The 19,518-nt window shown below is 38.9% G+C and overlaps 1 protein-coding gene across 6 annotated transcripts in view; it reads right to left on the bottom strand.

Annotated features, from left to right (window-relative positions):
- TENM2 (teneurin transmembrane protein 2) overlaps positions 1-19,518 on the bottom strand; it is a 1,239,558-nt gene that overhangs the window by 34,656 nt on the left and 1,185,384 nt on the right. For all 6 annotated transcript variants that reach the window (XM_051978860.1, XM_051978861.1, XM_051978862.1 and 3 more), the window contains 5 exons: positions 17,492-17,753; positions 16,451-16,718; positions 13,150-13,293; positions 8,496-8,745; positions 2,397-2,417 (listed from right to left, as the gene is read on the bottom strand). In XM_051978860.1, the coding sequence (XP_051834820.1) occupies positions 2,397-2,417; positions 8,496-8,745; positions 13,150-13,293; positions 16,451-16,718; positions 17,492-17,753 (945 nt within the window). The remainder of the gene's footprint in view (positions 1-2,396; positions 2,418-8,495; positions 8,746-13,149; positions 13,294-16,450; positions 16,719-17,491; positions 17,754-19,518) is intronic.

Below are 19,518 nucleotides of genomic sequence, written 5' to 3'. Positions count from 1 at the left end.
TCTTCTGCTAATATTTTAGAATAAGTTTTGTGCTGATGAAGGCATCATAAAGATGAAAATGTCTCACATCACATCAGATGCTTTCAATTACATGTGGTTTGGGATTTTTTTTCCAGGAGGAGAGCAACATTTTGAGGATGAAGAAAAAAAATGAAGAATTGTAGCAATGGAGCTTGCCAGTCACTAAGTTGGTAAAACTCCAACTGTTTGCTGATTAAAAAACAAATGAACTTTAACAAATCTTGATGACTATTTTAAAGAACAATCTGAATTCTGAGTTGAGAATATCTCCAATCATAGCTTCTCCTCAGGTTGTTATTAATACATATAATTGAACTGGGAATCAAGGTCTTTAGGAAGACCTTGCCTAGACAACTAGTTGGAAAGACTAGGGGTACTTCTGTTCGTTTTTTTCCTCTTATAAAGTCACTGGAGAATTTAAATGTGTAGAAAACACATTAGGAAAGAAAAGGGGGAAAAAACTCCACGATATTTCTTAATTAGACTGTGCACTCTCACTGAAGGAACAATAACTAGAGTGATCAGTAGAAAGATCATGGCACATACACAGCTGTGCCTGTCTGGGAGGTGGATAATTGATTCTGGACTTTCTAGGGAGCCTAATTCTATAAAGTTGTAGGGGAAAAAAAAGAAAGGGAAAAAAGGAGAAAAAATTCACAAAAAACTTTCTAGTATGGAATACAGGGAGGAGAGAACACAAGTTTCATCCATATGCAGGGGAGTGTTCCTTCTTTGCTCAATGGCATTGGATTCATAGCCTCCCCTGCCTCCTCAACCCCCAAGAGTGTATTTCCTATTTTATTCACTTTAAGGCTCAGTTCAAGTACTCTGCATGAAGTCTTTTCAGATCCTTCCAGCTGCTACTTTTCTTTCTTCCAAAACAATTGTGTACTTAATTTCTATTTATTTTGTATGTGCTCAAAGAAATACTTGTCTCCCTTAATCAACTATAAGCCCTTTGAGGAGTAAGGGCTATTTAATTTTCTCTTTGAAACCCAAGGACTTAGCATAGTGCCTGGGATATAATAAGAATTTAACAAATACTTGCTAATAGATTAATACCCTACTATTTTGGGAAATATTTTTGCTGTTGAAGTCTGTCATGAAGAACTGGTCTTATGTCCATTACTTAGAAAGTAGATGGCAAAAAAGGAGACTGGCTTCCTAAAACATTTGCATCTTTATTTTTTTGTCCTTTGTGCTGCTGGTCTCAAATTCTTCATTGAAGTAAGCTAACAATCCTATAGGAGATTTATAAGGATAGTTAGTGTCTTTGGAGTTGTATAAGTTAGAGGGATATAGTTGAACCTAATGATTTTATTTAGAACTTTATTTTTCCTCATTTAAAAGACCTCAGGATAGGATCAGCCATAGGAGAATGTTTTTATGAGTGTTATCTTTTGCTCTCTCAAAGTCCAGGCCTTTTTAACATCAGTTGTAAGAACTAGTTCAAGGACCTCTTGGAGAATGCCTTTCACATGTATTTGATCTCTAGTGTCTGGGATAAATTTATAGGATTTGATTTACTCAATCCCCTGATACTATTGTCTCTGTCACTTCAATTCTGACCAATTACTCAAAGGAGCAAATAGATTATTTCCTCAAATCCATTGTCATGCATATTTATTTGAGGAAAAAGAACATGTTACTCATAAGTATTGATTGAAGTTATTTTGGTCAATTTCTACTCACCTTCCCAGTTTAAAAAAAAAAGCCAATTTCCTTTCCTTCAGGCAAGATGATTCTCCATATCAGTGTTGCCTAATGTATATCATATGTGCAATTTTGAATACCTTTATATTTATATGCCATGAACTATTAGGCAAAAGAGGTTAGGCTATCTCCACCTCTTGCTTAAAATGGAATTTGAGATTTACGGAAATTACTAGTCCATCTAGTAGTTAGATTCATTCTGACTGGAAGATCAGCAATTAACTTGGTTTTAAAAAAATGACCATAAATCCAGAAAAAAAATCATTAATGAGTTGAAAATGAGTTTTTGACCCATTTCCAGTTCATTAAAGCTTTTGTGAACCCTGTTCAGCATTTACAAAAGACAGAAGTTTGCCTCAACTGTTTAGCCCAATTATGGGCTGCATTCTAACAGTGCCTAGATAGAAGTTCACGAAGGGTTCATTACCCTATACTTCTGTCTCCCAGGAATTCTAATTACTGTCAGCTTATTTGGTTGCTTTTTGACTGCATTTCATAATTGCTAAAGCTTATCATATCCACAACACACAATTAGCACATAAAAAGAACTATATTTTGTACATAAAAATATACATTACACAAGAAGCACAACACAAAAAGCAAACACAATGAAGCAAACAAACCATATCAAATTAAATATGGGAAAGAGTTCTTGGTCTTACCTATGTTTAAACTCTTTATTTCTTTATAGAATGAAAACAGAAGGAAAAAAGAACAAACAGTTAGCTGAGGAATTGATGGTAAAGCAAATATAACATTTTACTTTCTTTTATAAAGGGCCCCAAAAGAAGCATCACCACCTCCCCCCAGTTATAGCTTTCAGTTTTATTTTGAGTTGTTTTGTCTGGTGCTGGATTTATTGGGAAGCTTGGACAGCTGCTTTGCAAAACTTCTTGGGGGTCCTACTTAAGCTATTATAGAACACAGGTAGTCTCAGGTAAAAGTGTCATTTTGGCTTTAAGGTAGGGTCATCATTGTTTTATAAAAGACTTCTGCTCATACCCCAATTCAGGGATAATAAATATTCTCTAACCCTAACCCTATTTTCCCTCTCCTTCCCTTTGACCCTATACTTGTTTATATTCATTCTCTCTCTATATTCCCCCTTCTAATGATAACCTCTCAATAGTTTGTTCTAATGAGGAGTTGAGAAAGCATGGATAAAAGACTCTCTTAATGACAAATTTGAAATAGTACTCTTCATCACAACCAAAAGGCTTCACCTTTCTCTCACAACAAATCTCTTTGCATAATTACTAGAAAAGTAGCAAAGGCATCTGCTTTTTCTCCTCTCTCTGTCCAAGTCTACATTTTGGCAGATCTAGGACTGAATATCAGGCAGATGAAGAAGCATGGGGCTTGTGTACTATCCAAAAGGGGTTTTCAAGCATCTGGGTGAGTGAATCGGTTATCTCTGAGATACCTCCTTTATAGGGAAGGGGTAGCAAGAGTGCTTGCCCACTGTTTCTTTCTCCTGGGAGAGTAAAGAGGGCTCTTGGGGGCAGGGTTGCTGTGGTTCCTGCCTAGGGTGCTGTTCAGGCCCCAGCCTAGGGCCATCATTAATGGTAGGTTTGCCCAGGGATTACATTTTTACTATTTTATTCCAAAGTGTTAGTTTAAAAAAAAAAGTTAATTAAATGATGCCAATAACTCCTGAGCTCTGACTGACATAGCACAATTTAAGATTCATTCTGCAAACCGTGCTGTGTCACAGTGGCAGCTGGGAATTCTCATGTCTATTTTATATTGCTTAATGAAAGTGAAATGTTATCTGCCACCAGTGCAGTAATATTTGGCTCTTAATTATTGCAATATCAATTCTACTCTTTAGTCAAGATTTTGTGTAAGACTTGAAGGGATTTGGGTTTGCAGTCTTGACCTACTTCTTTCCCAGGAATATTGGCTCCAAGTTGATTAATATACTGTCTATGATGGGGGAAGAAAGAGTTTCTGATGGGGTCAAGGGCAGATCAAGAGACAGGGTTATGCTAGCCACACCTAGGGAAGGAATATCCCTCCTCTTAAACCATGAGGCAGTAGTAATTATTTCTTAGAAATGCTTATCTCATATAGGAAGAAAACAAGATTTAAGTGGAAGGAAAGAATAATCAATGTTAAACATTCCTCTTCTTCCTGACTTTATCAAAACACCTCTGTAGAATTTCTTGACTTTAAAAGTAACCAGCTGTATGATTCTGGGTGAGTTACTTCTCTCTGAACATCAGTTTCTTCATCTATAAAAAAGGTGGACAATACTAACTGTATTACCTCCTTCACAGAGTTACATCAAGAAAAGTGTTTTGTCATTCTTAAAGTCCTATCTAAATGTGAGCTATTGTTATCTGTTTTTGAAGGGCAAGATAGCATATAAAGTAGAAAGAATGCTAATCTTGCGATCGAAATAGGCAAGTCTGAATTCTGTCCCTTTTTTATTCTCTCTACTTTTGCAACGTTGGATAGGAATAGCTGACATTTCTATAGCTCTTTAAGATTTACAAAAGTGCTTTCTATACCTTATTTCAATTAATTTTTGAAACAGTCCTGAGAAGTAGGAGCTATTTATTCTTTCTATACTGCAGATGAGTTGCTCAGCATTCATAAGTGTCTGTATTGGGATTTGAACTCAAATCTTTCTTCCCAAATTTAAGTTTTTACCCTATGTATTAAAACACACACGCTGCCATTCTAGTGAGCTCCCTTCCTGTAGATTCTTCATTTGTAAAATGAAGCGAGAGGCTTAGATGACCTCAAAGGGGCCTTCTAGTCTAAAGTCTATGGAGCTATGAAGTCATAAAGATTCTAATATGATATAAAATCCTCCTGACTTTAGGGCTGGTGCTCTATCCACTGAGGCATCTAGGTGCCTGAAGTTAAATGATTTGTAGATCACAGGTTCAAAAACTTTGGGCTGGAAGGTACCTTTGAGGTCATTGAGTCCAATATTCTTATTTGCAAATGAGGAGATGGAAGTCTAAGGTTAATGACTGGGTCAAAATGATACAGGTGAATAGTAGCAGCATCAGGATTCAACTTCAGGTTTTTTTATACCTGGAGGTTAGTACCTGGCTCACAGTAGGTGCTTAATGAATGGGTGACTAAATGATTTCCATGACTTAGTCACATGGATACTAAATGGCAGGGATGTTGATTCTAAAGGCAACCTTCTTTCTTCTTTGCTTATACTATTCCTTGCTTCATAGAGCCTCTCAAGTTACACCACCAGGTCGACACTACGTTTCCCTTTAGCTGACGTTTCTTATTAGTATATAAAATAACCTTGGCCATCAATCTTTTCTCTGTCCTGCGCTTTCCAGAGTCCTGAATTTCTGCCCCTGTAACCAGCCTCTGCCAGCACCAGTAGCAATACTGTAGCCAGGAGAGGTGCATCTCCCATCTTACTTCATTATTGCCACCTTCATTTACAATAATGATTACAGAGATAATAATGCTTAGCATTTACACAGCAGTTTCTATTTTCAGAGCCTCGTAAAACCATTCCAAGACTCTCATCAGTCAGGAAGCTTAGATCAAGTACCTCTCCTGTCCCATCATCCCAGGCTGACCCAAACCTAATCTTATTCCCAATTCCCCTCTTGCAGAAAAGAATAAAGCTCTAGTTACCTTTTTAGGATATGAGTTCCCTTGAGAGGAGTGCTGAGGTCAGTTCTATTTCTGTGCAGTGCCATGCACACAGTGGGAGCTTAATGAATATTAAAACTAAAGCAAGCACAATCAGAAGGCTATATGGGCTAGGTGAGTATTGCCGACCCTCTTCAGAGAGAAAGGTACCGAGATCTCTTTCCCACAGTCTTAGCAATCGACATCACTTGCACAAATCTTCCACACCATCCTCCTCCCTCTCCACACACACTGCTATTCCACTGAGAAAAAAGTGGAGTTTCTTTTCGTCTAAATGACCTAGATGGATAAGCTATTTCACTGGCTAACTGCCAATACTGTTTCACTTTGTGTTGTGTAGACTAGGCAGAGGGCCCAAACATTCCCTATGTGTCCTGCTCACAATCACATGGCTGACTTAGCTCAGCTTCTCAAAATCTGAGCCAGTGAGCTCTCAGATAACATCCTGGGTCATCCCTTCATCTATCTTTCTACTTCTCCTCTCCTTCTCTCCCTCCCTCCCTTTCCATCCATTATTGTATCTGTGCACTGAAAGAAATTTATTCTTCCTTAGTTTTCACTTTGGCATCAGGCAGGGCCAATCCTATTTAAAATTGGGAAGGAAAAGTTTATTTTTGGTGTCTCTTTCTTAATCTCTTCCCTTCCATCCCCCACTTTAAGAGCTTCTCAAGCTCTCTTTCTCTTATTTTTCCATGTTCCCAATCAACCATTATTCTTAGGCTGGTCCCTGAATTTGGTAAATTAATTCATTCTACAGTGTTAGTGACTTCATATGCAATCTTGCCCCAAGGAAATCCATTCTCTGCTTTGAGGTAAGTTTTCAAGAGAGGACAATGAAAAACAAAAAGATATTTCAGGAAGAACAGGTGTGTACAAGTGATTTTTACTCCTCTCCTACCGAACCACTATTTGTTTTCCCTGAATACTATATAAACCGATCTATGTATTGGGAGCAATAAGTATTTGGTCTAAGATAACTCTTACCATATTTTTTGCCTGAATATTAATAAGTCTTTGAGCAGGAGAAAAAGGACAGGAAGTATCAGAGGGCGGGTAGGGGTGTTTAAATATAACCCCATACCAGGCTTTGCTCACTCAGCTCTGGGATGGGCAAGTGGGGGTGGGGAGAGAAGCTAACTCTCTCCAGAAATTCTTCAGCTGCCAACTTCAATCCAGCAAAGAAATAAGCAAGACATGCTTCTCCCTCCCTCCCTCCTTCACTGTTTTCTGTTTTTAAAGAGATGGGATTGACAGCCCTTTGTTTCCAGGCATGTAGTAGGAAGAAAAGAAGAATCAAACCACTGTTCTTATAAAAGCTTAACTCCTAATCGGCTCTGGGTACCTGGCTGCTGAAAACAAGAACAAGCCCAAGGACTGTTTAAAAAAAAATTACACAGCTGTCGAAAGAAATCAGGACTCAACCCCCCTTCCCCCACCCTCATCACACAGCACTTGGTGCATTCAAGAGAAGCATCTGACTCTAAATCCGGAGAGCCCTGTCAGCTGTGGAGGTGGTGGCTGATATCATTCCTCAAAATCTAGGAACTCGAATCTCCTGGGCTTTGAAAATGACTGATGGGAATAAACCTCAAGGGGACCAAAAAAGGAAGGAGGTCTAGTCAATAGTCCATAGGACAGAGTTTAGTTCATTTGTGGGACACCGGCAAGAGCAATGGCTCTGAAGTCAGAGGATGGGAGTTCAAATCTCCCATCTGTTGCTTACTACCAGTGTGACCAACTTTAGGAAAGAATGGCTTAGTTTCCTTATAAAAAGAAAGGGATCACACTAAAAGATCTCTGAGGTGCCCTTCCAGATTTAAGTCTGTGATCATATCATCCATGCAATGTCTGAGCTACAGTAAATATCTTATACATGGGGAAAGAGAAAGGGTGACTCTTGTAGGATTTAATCTCTCTTCCCTCCCCCTTCCCCCCAGCAAAACTCCAACACTAATAATCAAATAAAGAGGCTGAGATGGTGAAGGAAAGGATTTACAGAGCATGTTGAATAGTTAACTCTTAAAGACTTAAGGCTTAATTCTCTAATTTCAGGATAATTTGGGCCTCCTTTGTCCTTTCCTTCTTTTTTCACTGTCAATGATAATAAGCCCTTAGAGGTCAGGAGTTATGGGATTCTCCTCCGTCATTTTGTTCCTTCTTACACAGCACACACAGTACAGAACTGTGTCAGGAAATATTCATATCCTGTCAGACTATTAAATCATTGGCACCTCCAGAAAGAAGGGGTACTGAACAAAAGCAAAACTCAGCCCCAGCTGTCTGCCTGACTATAAACAGCTTGGGTACAAGCTTTAGTGAAAGAGCAGGAGAAAGTTGTGAGTGAGAGTAACGCTTTCCTATTCTCTGTGGTTTCCTTTTATCCATGCTGTCAACATCTGTAACTGAGACCTGGTAGTCCCAGAGTCTCTTAATGGCTCTATCTATTGTTCTTCCAGAGTTAAATCTCTCTGGATGGGAGTCACACACTACAGACCTCACCTCCAGGGCTGGAGAGCCTGGATCACCTGCTCTGGGAAAATCAATTTTACAAGAGCATGAATTTGAGCTGACCATGTGTTGGTCACTGTCTGCCCAGAGTGCCTTGGGATGCAAGTGGAAGGGCCAGCAATGTGCAGATGAAATGCTACGGTGGAGTGCCTGCCACAGGCTGGGGCCTGGGGACTTACCCTTAAAGGTCAGGCCTGTGCAGCCAAGCTAATCCACTCTCCAAAGAAATCTGGAAAGATCCAGAGAATTTTGGAGAGCTTCTGCTCAGAGACTGAATAGATCAATTACTTGTCTCCACTTTGCTTTTATGGCAAGAGTTCTTGGCTTGAATTTACAGCCTTAGCCCTTCTCTTAAATACTCTTGTTCTCCTCAATAGACTATTCTGATGAGCCCCCCAAACCAGCAGCTGCTTACGGAAACACTTCTCTTTTTGGAAGTGAAGACTCAAGCTCTCCACAAGCCAAGTTGCCCTATCGGGATCCAACAGTAACCTTTTCCCAACCTCTCTCTTCTATATGAGGGGCTTCCCAGGGGAGAAGGGGTGGAGACAGAGGATAGATCTTCTAGTAGGGAGAGATGAAGCAAGAGGTACTGCCTGCATGAGGATGCTTACCGTAATTCTAGGATGCTGGTCACGTTCCGAGAAGGGAAAATGCGCCGGATGTAATTAAAATCCCCGACAAAAAGACTCCCATCGATCCCCACAGCCAGAGCCACGGGAGCCAGAAGTTTGTTCCCTTCAGCAAGACCGTTGCAGCTGGGACAGGAGATGCTCCTCCTCCGTCCATTCCCCATGATGCTGGTGATGATGGCAGGCTGCTGGGTCAGGAACTGGTTCTCCCCAGTACCCTTATGGAGGATTCCTAGGGAAAGAGGAAATGGGAATGATTACCAGAAATCCTTAGAGAAAAGTTTCTGTTGGCCCCATGGTGAATGGGTCAGGGATGATGGGTGGGTGAGAAAGAAGAGAAAAGAGAAAAATCAGGTAATGATCACCTTCAGGGAAATGAGAGTGTATTTTATCTCTCCAGAACTGCTTGGGAATAAATAGTATGGTTGATGTGTATTATAGACTAGTAACGGAACCTGTGATTTCATGGGTATAAGGAACTCCCAGATGAAGAGACCCCCTTTACTGATACAAGTTGGCACCTTCTTTGCAACTTACAATCTTAAGGAGTTGCCTAAAGCACTGAAAGTTGACTTGTTCAGGACCACAGCCAGTATATATTAGAGAATCTGGGTCTTCCTGGCTTTGAGACCAGCCTCCAATCTACTACATAAAGCTGCTCTTCCTATAATGAACCACACACAGGTAGCTCACACTACAGCACTTTCTGTGTCTTTGGCTATCCATGGAGGTATGAGGGCAAAGGCTCAGGAGGCATTTGTCTCCAACTTGGAAAACTCTTGGAAATTATCCATTCCCTAGGGAGTGTATGGAGGGGGCTGTGCTCAAGCACCTGCAGCTACCACATCAATGTCCTAGCCATAACCCTAGAGAAGAGCTTGAACTGGATTCTATGTGTGTATGTGTGTGTGTGTGTGTGTGTGTGAGAGAGAGAGAGAGAGATGTAGGATATGCAAGCAGAGCTATGTCTGTTACATTCTCCATCCTGCATCCCTGCTTTGTTCATCTCATTCCCTGACATCTCTGTCAGGCCCTTATTCTGTCTCCTGTATCTCTGTTATTCATGTCAGCCACTTCCAAGCATAAATCTATTACTGGCAATAAACCATACCTCTATTTACCCTGGGCAGCTAGATAGTGCAGTGGATAGAAAGTCTGGCCTGGAGACAGGAAGACTCATCTTCTAAAGTTCAAATCTGGCCTCAGATACTTACTAGCTGTGTGATCCTGGGCAAGTCATTTAACCCCTTTTGCCTCAATTTCCTCATCTGTAAAATGAGCTGGAAAAGGAAATGGCCAACCACTCCAGTGTCTTTGCCAAGAAACTCCCAAATGGGGTCCTGAAGAGTTAGACATGACTAAAATAACTCAACAGCGACTGCCTGAATCACACTCACCCTATTCACCAGTTCTTTCCCAGTTTTCTCTTGTGTAGTTCCTTTCTGCTGTACATTGGGGAACCCTTATTTGAGTGTGAGTAATCTCTCCTTTATTCTAGATCATTTTTCTTGCTTTTTTCCTACCATTCCTCAGGAGTATGTCAAGCAACTTCACCATCATTTTGACTTCACTATTCCAGACCCTAAGACCTTTCCCTACTACTACTTTCTCTATGTATTATCTCTCCTTATTAGAATTTAAGCCACTTAAGGGGAGGGCCTGCCTCATTTTTATATTTATTCCCCCAAGACAGCACAATGTCTGATATGTTATAAATTAATAAATGTTTTTTCTTCCATTCATTCATTCGTTTATGGACACTGGGCTCTGGTTTGAAGAGGCCACATTGTCCAATGCTATCTACTAGCTGAAGGATCCATCTTTTCACTCCTTAAAGAAACATCAACCCTAAAAGAACACCAACAACTATCATTAACCTAATAATGAGATGAATAGTGACATGGCCAAACTTTATTTAGACATTTCTACCTCTTTTCCTAGGAAGAACAAAACTCAAGTATGCCAGAAAGATTTCAGTAATGTCAAGGTCAAATTCTGCCCAAATATTTCAACCTCTACTTATGTGAGAAAAGTTTACTTTTTCTCTTCTCATTCTCTTCTTCCCCTTTTATAATCTGATTTCCAACCTTATCATTTTATTAAAACTGCTCTCTAAATGATCTCTTAGTTGCCAAATCCAATGGCCTTTTTCCAATCCCCATTCTCCTTGATCACTCTCCACTGTTGATTACCTGCTTCTTGATATTTATCTAAGTTTTCAGTAACTGTCTTCTTCTGGTTCTTCTCCTCCCTATCTGACTGCTCCTTCTCAGTCTCTTGGTGGATGCTCATCCAATTCCTAGCCTCTAACCAAAGATATCCCTCAGAGTTCTGGAATCTTTTCTCTTCTTCCTCTAAACTACTTCACTTGATGATGTCAGCAGTTCTCATGGATTTAATCACCATCTCTCTATATTTTTAATTTTCAAATATATCTATTTACCCCAAATTCTGTGCTGACCTCTAATCTTGAAGTGGATGTTCATTAGACATCTTAAACTCAGCATGTCCAAAACTGAACTCATTATCTTTTCCCCTGAGCTTTCCCCTCTACTACCTTCCCTATGATATCAGAGGGTAAAACTTTCTCTCAATCCTTCAGGTTTACAACCCAGGAGTCATCCCAGATTCTTCACAACTCTCACTCCTCAAATCCAATCTGTTGGCAAGGCAGGTTGCAACAACCTCTGCAACATGTCGAATATGGCCCCTCTGACATTGCCAATGCTTTACATCCTTATCACTTCAATGATGGATTATTGAATAACCAGATGGTGGGTCTCCAATTCATCCAGTCATCAAAATGATTTGGTAAAGTAAAGGTCTGATTATGTCAGCCCCTCTACTTCCATCTCCTTTTTACTCAACAAACTCCAGTGGTTCCTTATTGCTTCAAGGATGAAAAACAAAACCCTCTGTTTGACATTCAAAGCCCCTCATAACCTAGCTCCTTTCTATCTTTCCAGTATTATACCTTACTCCCCACCACATACTTTCTGATCCAGCGACTCTTGCCTGCTTGCTGATTCACAAATAAAAGATTCCATCTCCTAACTCTTCAGCATCTTTGCTGTTTCCCATGCCTGGAATGCTCTGTCTAGAAATTTCACTGGCTTCCTTTTAAGCTCCAACTAAAACTTCATCTTTTGCAGGAAGTCTTTCCCAACTCCTCTGAACTGAAGAGCCTTCCTTATGTTAATTATTTCCAGTACATATCTTGTCCTGTATATAGTATGTTTGTACATATTTATTTAAATGTTGTCTTTCCCATCAGACTATATTCTCTTTGGGGAGAAAGATTGTTTTTTTTTTTATCCTCAGTGCTTAGCATACTGTCTAGCACATAGTAGCTACTTAATATTTACAGATTGATTGCCTCAGATAGGACAGAGAACTATTGATAACTAAGTCAGGTCCTGATAATACTGCTGAAAGCAGATATTTTCATGACCCATCTATATTTGAAAATTCCTATCTTTTTCTTTCTTTGTGCTATGAAAAAGGGACACTAAACACTAGATTCAGTAAGGCATTATTCACAGTCCTTGCTCCTGAGAGGACCATGCCTTAAGTATGTCACGATCTATTTGAAAAATCTTTCCTCTCCTTTGAAATAAATGAATCTTGGGTGCACCAAGGAACTAGACTACTGATTCATACCTATATGTGAACCACAACTTCTCCATTAGAATGTAATCTCCTTTGGGACAGTTACTATTTTGTTTTTATCTTTGTATCTCTAGCACATACAGTGTTTGGTACATAGCAGGCATCTGATAGATTTTTGTTGAATCAAATTGAATCCATGCTTGGAAGTGCCCTATAAAAATGTGTATGATTAATCCTCTACTTTGGTCACTAATCTACTTAATGATAAGTTATTTTTTACAGAATCACAGACTCTCAATGAGAGGGTACCTCAGAGGCAGCTTAGCTCATACTAGTCCCATTCCTGAAGGGGAATCTTCTATACTATCCTAGGAAAGTAGGCAACTGGTTTCTACTTAAACACTTCCACTAAGGGGAAAAGCACAATCTTTTAATCATTAAAGAAAAGATCTCTTCAAGTTTACTACAGAATTCTGTACTTACTTCTTGTTTCAATACTTCAAAGGATGCATGATTAGACTGTAAAAATACTTAACCAAGGCAGATAAATAGTATATTTAAAAAGAAATACAGCAACAGTGCTCAAAACAACAAAAAGTATTTTCTGCTTAACTCAATTAAACTGACCACAACTAAAGCATTTTTTTTTAGCACACTAGTGAATAATTTTTTTTTGCTCTTCAGAGGGTGTCCCCAAATTTTAGTATCAGTTTAAGCTATTTAATACCTTAAAGCTTAAATTTTTTAAAACAAAGATCTTTTTTATGCATAATCTGTATTAAGTGAAGAGGAAATCCAGCACAAGTTATATATATTAGTCCTTTGGAAGATTCTCCTTATAATTTTTTATACCAGGACCTGGCCCTCAGAATTGTGGGGTTGATCTTAGCATTTGGGGAAAAAGGCTAAGTTGATATAGAATATTTCCTGTAAGGTATCATAATCAGGTATATTTGAACCTGAGGCCACTGAATTCCATAGCCAATACTTTTTTCCCACTGTACCATGCTATAATGAATGAACATACCACTTTTGACATTTAGTATGTGATGCTTGTCCAGAGACCAACCCCCCAGATTGGAAGGATCCAGCTCAAATCCTTGAAGCAATGCCGTCCTTTTCTCCCACAGAATTAGGCTAGGGCAGGTCTCATATTCAAACCCGACAGAGACTGAAAGAGAAAAGAAGAAAAAAAGAGAGAAAAAAACATCTTGATTACTCCTTAACTATATGACAAGAATAAGTAGATTGTATTCTCTGTAATAAAGATTTGGATCCAAGAACTCATTCAAGAAGGTGGGCTGATTGCCTTTTTTCTTTGATTCCACAATATTAAATTCAGATTTTCAGGCTGGACTCAACCTGGAAACTTTACACAGCAGTGCTCTGTGGGGACTTGAAGACCTTTCAAATGAACAACTGGCTTCACAAAATGACCCATCTGATGTGGAGGGAGTAGATGAATCATTTAAAAACCTAATAAAACTCGTCTTTATGGTAGGACAGGAGACCACGTACCTCAGCCTGCTGTTCTCTGCATGTATTTATTATATTTGTGTTATTTATTTTCACTCACCAGGAGAAAAGCCCTTGGAAACATAGCAGCTCATTTACAAGGAGATTCTGGGGGCAGCAGCTTGTGTTAGTTAATATACTTTATCCTTTTATTCAGGATCCCATAGAGTGCGAGGAGAGGCAGGTAGTATGAGATATGGAAGGCCTTCAAATCAGTGGAAATTCAGGGAAGAACAAAAAGGGACTTAAAAAAAGGTGAAGAGGAATTGATTGGGGGAAACCCTACACTAGAACACTTCCCAAGACTTGTATCACATAGCAATAAGCCAGAGGACATACTCAGCTCCATAGTATGTGTTCTAGATAAGCAAATCAGGATTGACTCCTGTTCTAATGTGATTATCCTTCTCTATGTGGATTAGTGAAAGAATTATGGGGTGAAAGAAGAACTAAGTGCTAATTTGGAACTATGCTCAAAAATTTATCAAGCTGTGCATACCCTTTGATCCAGCAGTGTTTCTACTGGGCTTATACCCCAAAGAGATACTAAAGAAAGGAAAGGGACCTGTATGTGCCAAAATGTTTGTGGCAGCCCTGTTTGTAGTGGCTAGAAGCTGGAAAATGAAAGGATGTCCATCAATTGGAGAATGGTTGAGTAAATTGTGGTATATGAACGTTATGGAATATTATTGTTCTGTAAGGAATGACCAGCAGGATGAATACAGAGAGGACTGGCGAGACTTACATGAACTGATGCTGAGTGAAATGAGCAGAACCAGGAGATCATTATATACCTCAACAATGATACTGTTTGAGGATGTATTCTGATGGAAGTGGACCTCTTCGATAAAGAGAGCCTTAATTGATCAAAGATGGACAGAAGCAGCTATACCCAGAGAAAGAACACTGGAAATGAATATAAACTGCTTGCATTTATGTTTTTCCTCCCGGGTTATTTATACCTTCTGAATACAATTCTCCCTGTGCAACAAGAAAACTGTTTGGTTCTGCACACATATATTGTATCTAGGATATACTGCAACCCATTCAACATGTAAAGGACTCTTGCCATCTCGGGGAAGAGGTGGAGGGAGGGAGGGGAAAAATCGGAACAGAAGTGAATGCAAGGGATAATGCTGTAAAAATTACCCTGGCATGCGTTCTATCAATAAAAAAATTATTAAAAATAAATAAATAAATAAATAAATGAAAAAAAAAAAGAACTAAGTGCTAGTCTTGAGTCTATTGATGGGTTATTATTGCTTCTGGACCTCATTTTCCTTACTTCTTTTTTATTTTGGGGCAATAATCAGGTTTAAGTGACTTGCCCAGGGTCACGCTAATAAATGTCTGAGGCTATATTTGAACTCAGGTTCTCCTGACTTCAGAGCCATTGCTCTCTCCACTATGCTACCTAGATTCCCTTTTTTCTACTTTTCCTCTATTAAAAGGGGAGAAGAAACTCCTCCCTACCTTCATGGAAGAGAAGAGAATGAATGATATAAATATTGTTAGAAATTTAAAAATTCTTAATTAGAAATATATCATAGAGCTACAAGGCAGAGTGGTCCAGAAGAAAGAATGATAGATTTAGGGTCAGGAGACCTGGTCACTGACACTTATTAAGTGTGTAACCAGGAGCAAGTCACTAAAACTCTATGGATCTGATTCCTTATCTATAAAAAGGGGATAATAATGTTTGCAATATTTACATCACAAAGTTGTTATGAAGGAAAGTGCTTTGTAAGATTTATAAAGCTATTGAAATGGGAGTTATTTTTTAATACTGCAAAGATCTCAATTATATCTAGATGAATTAGTCTCTTTGGAGATTATCTGGATTATATCCTTAATCCTAAAACAACTTTTGATTGTCTGTTAGCATTTCTCTCTTTGTCTTCAGTTGGAGTATGCTTGTGCAATAAAGGGTCATTTTACTATTGAGCTAAGATAGAGACCAGACCCAACACATCATTGATGTAAGGTATTGTCAGGTGAGGAAATTACCTCTGCCAGTGTACACTGGCATCTTCTCTACACTTTATAATATTAGAAAATTGTCTAGGGCCTTTAGGATGTTAAGCAGCTTGTCCAGGGTCACAGCCAGTATGTGTCAAAGATAGGGCTTGAATCTAGATCTTTCTGATTTCTATGACAACTTCCTTCTTATTATACCACACTGCCTTTTACATCTCCCAGATACACTGACCTGAACAAAATAGATCACTGAGGTTAACCTGCTGCCTTAAAAATTGTGTGATGGCCTTTAAATCAAATGTGAATTTTTTTTTTGAGATACTGTATGTTATTTGGATGTTGGTAGATCTTCACCAAAAATGGAAGTCTTACTCATTGTGATGAAAAACTTTCAATATTCTCAAAGATTTCAAGTATTTTGGTGATTTCAAGTCTTCTGGATTTTACCTGATCTTAAAGAAGCTTTCAGAGGTAGGAAAGTAAATTGGACAAGATTGTTTGAATCCTCATGTTACTGTCCTTTCAAGCCTAGTTATTATAAGATACTCTATCTTATCCTTACTTGCATGCCATGACATCACCTACCTAGGTCATAGTTCTTTTCAAGATTGCAGGACCAGCACCAGGACCATCACCATCACCACCAACAACAAGGGGATGTGAGTGAAGGGGAAGAGTCAGCAAATTATTTCAAAGTCATAGAAAGCCAAATAAGTCTCACTCCCTTGAGGAACTGCAATGTGAACTGGAGGTCTACACTATACTCTCCTCCCTGAATTCATCCTCATCTCTCCCTGTGTTTTTCAAAGTGTTACCAGGAGAAAGAGAAAACATACCCACAGCATCTGAAAGCCCATACACCCTTTGGCCATAAGCATCCGTCTTATCCCAGATAAAAGTATAAGCCAAATTGGGGGAAGCCTGGAATGATTTCTGAAATAGATGTCCTTCCACTGCTACCATCAGGTGAACTTTAATCAGGTTCAGAGGCACGGTGGACTGAGTCATGGTGATCTTCAGCAGGGATTTATACCCAGCGGTCCTCGAGCTCAGATAGCACAGCCTCACAGTGGAGCCAGGGATCTCGATTTCTTCATGGAGGACCTGGTGGGAAACACAGTGCAGACATGCTACATCAAAGGGGCCTGGCTGGTGAGCTTCTCTCATTGTGCTTATCCCACTCACTAGAGCACTAGTTGATAGATCTTGTATTGTTGGTATTACAACTTTCCATGGTAGGGAAAAAAATGTATCCTACACTGCCGAGTGATGAGGCCGAGGTTATGATTTTTGAATTAATAATGATTCTTGGTCACTGTTGTGTTTCTTTTTAAAAAATCACACTGCTGGCAAAAGATGTAAATATGAATAGCAAGCTTTATTGCTAGCTGTATGCAAGGAGGCCACAAGAGACTATAATTATATGAACCTGCAACTTCCATTGACAATCGGTATAAAGCAACAGGGATGTAATCATGTAATATACCCTTGATAGTATTACCTAGGTAGATCATTAAAAAGCCTCTTACCATGTATCTCTGTGACTAACAGGAATAAAAAGCAATTTGCAGGTGAGCTACACACATGTATGATATTTTTAGTCTATTAAAAGGCACAGAAATCACCAATGACTCAAAAGGGTAGATAGGGACTCCACAAGGAGAGAGAAATCAAGGTTCAGTCTCCAGCAGATAGAAACTTATCCCAGCTCTTGGGTTTGAGCCTTCTCTGTGAATTCTGTCTCCTAGTCCCTCGGCCCTAGTAATTTGGCAATCACTGCTGGGAAGGAGGTGAGAGATGCAGTAAAGGGGTACCAGCTCTGGCTTGGAATATGGATTGCTAGACAGGCCTGTGAAGGTTGGTCGCTGTGTTCCTACCTGGGTCTCAGGCACAATGGGATTTCTCCCAGGGGTAGCACTGAAGAAGGTGGACAGCGGGGAGGAAATGATGATTGGATCGGGTCGGACAAAGCCACTGAGGTCGCAACTGGGGATGGAGTTCTCTTCTGTCTTCATCACAAGTGTGTCCATAGCATAGAAGCTGTTCCACGGAAGCCACACTGTCCTCTCCTGGCTCATAAAAGGAGCTCGCTCAAAATGCAGGGTCAGGGATGCACCTCCATTGGCAATAAGGTCGAACCTAGGGAGAAAGAGAATTCACTTAGATGGGAAAGATCAGCAGTTCTTTGCAAATCAAAATGCATTATCACCTTTATGTGGGATTATCGGTTCTGCTTAGAGCAAGCTATATTTTCATATAAAGGGTAGCATTCATTGTAACTTTCTTCAAATTTTTCCTTAGTCTTTTTTCTAATTTAACCTAATTTAAATCAATTCAGCAAAACATTTATTTAGCTCCTACTATATGCAAGACACATTCAGCTTGGATACCTAAGAGATAGGATTAAGATACTGTTAAGAAGGTCAATTCTATATCTAGGCCAGGGGAGTTCAGAAGACCTCAGACGTGCACAAAAGCTCTTTTGTGTGATTCCACATAGGTAGGTTTCTTAAAGCACACAACCAAAAGATGTTGGCCCTTCAGGGATTATATCCTTAGGAATTATTGACATTTAGCTCTTTTGAAAAGTTTGATTGATTTTTGTTTTACATTATATCCATTTCCAGTGATAATCCTCCCACTATACTATTAAGCCTCCACTAGTAACAAAGATTTAAAAAGGAAAAAGGAAGCAGAAAACACAATTCAGCAAAACCAAACAAAATATTAACTGGGATTCAATAGTATATGCAATATTCTACCTATGGATTTCTCATTTCTGCAGGGATGGAAGGAAGACAAGCTAGGTTGGTAATTTTTATTACATGGAATTCTCCAATCTATAATCCACATAACACCCATAGTAACAATTCTGAAGCCCAAGTCTTACCCTGTCAGTCCTTTACTCAAAAAATTCCAGTAGTTCCTATTACTTCTAGCCTTTAAAACCTTTAATATCTTGGCTCTACCTTCCTTTTCAGACCACATTTTCCCCTTTCCATAACCTATAATTGAGCCAAATTAACTTATTGTTCACATAAGGCATTCCTTCCATCTTTGTGTCATTGCATAGGTCATTCCTCATGACAGCAATGATCTTTCTTTTCACACTTCTCTCTAAAAATCCCTAATATCCTTAAAAATTTAAGTGCCATTTTCTACATGAGGCCTTTCCCGTTCCTTCTAGCTGCTATGCTTTCCCCCTAAATATATTACTTTATATTTATTTTGTATATTATATTTTGTATACTATATTATATATATACACACATATATATGTACATACATATATGGCACTTTATAAATACTGATTCAGTTTTATTTTACTATTTTTAATATCTATGTTATTTGATTAATTGTTAAAATGGTTTTCATGGTTCTGCCAACAATTTTGCATCAGTTTACATACAGCTTCCAGGATTTCTCTGAATCTTTCCTATTTGTAACTTCTCGTGGCTCTACTATATTTTATAACATTCATTTATCACCATTTGTTTAGATATTCTCAGGTTTAGGGCTGGAAGTGAACAGCCTGGTTGATCCTGGCAAATAGAATGCTCTTATTAGATGCTTTATGTGGTCCAACTCCTTTATTTTACAGATAAGAAAATGAGATCCTTTCTCCAAATGATATGTACCTATTTTGTTTTCAAGACTTTGCTACCATAAAAAGTGCTAGAATGAATATTTCAGACTTTTTCTTCTGTCTCTGACATCCTTGGGGCATACATCTAGCAAAGGAATCTCTAGGTCAAAAGGTAACCTTCAGACATTATTAGTGAAAAGCTAGGGTAGTTATGAAAATGACATCACCTAAACCCATGATCTCTTTGCCTGAAGAAAATTTGAGCTTGGTCTCAAAAAGTCAGATTATAGGTTATAATAAAGTGAGAACTTGAATGAA

This window comes from Antechinus flavipes, chromosome 2 (genome assembly GCF_016432865.1).
Source record: "Antechinus flavipes isolate AdamAnt ecotype Samford, QLD, Australia chromosome 2, AdamAnt_v2, whole genome shotgun sequence".
Lineage (NCBI taxonomy): Eukaryota > Metazoa > Chordata > Mammalia > Dasyuromorphia > Dasyuridae > Antechinus > Antechinus flavipes.
The sequence above is the reverse complement of the archived record's forward strand: the minus strand, read 5'-3'. Positions and strand labels throughout refer to the sequence as shown.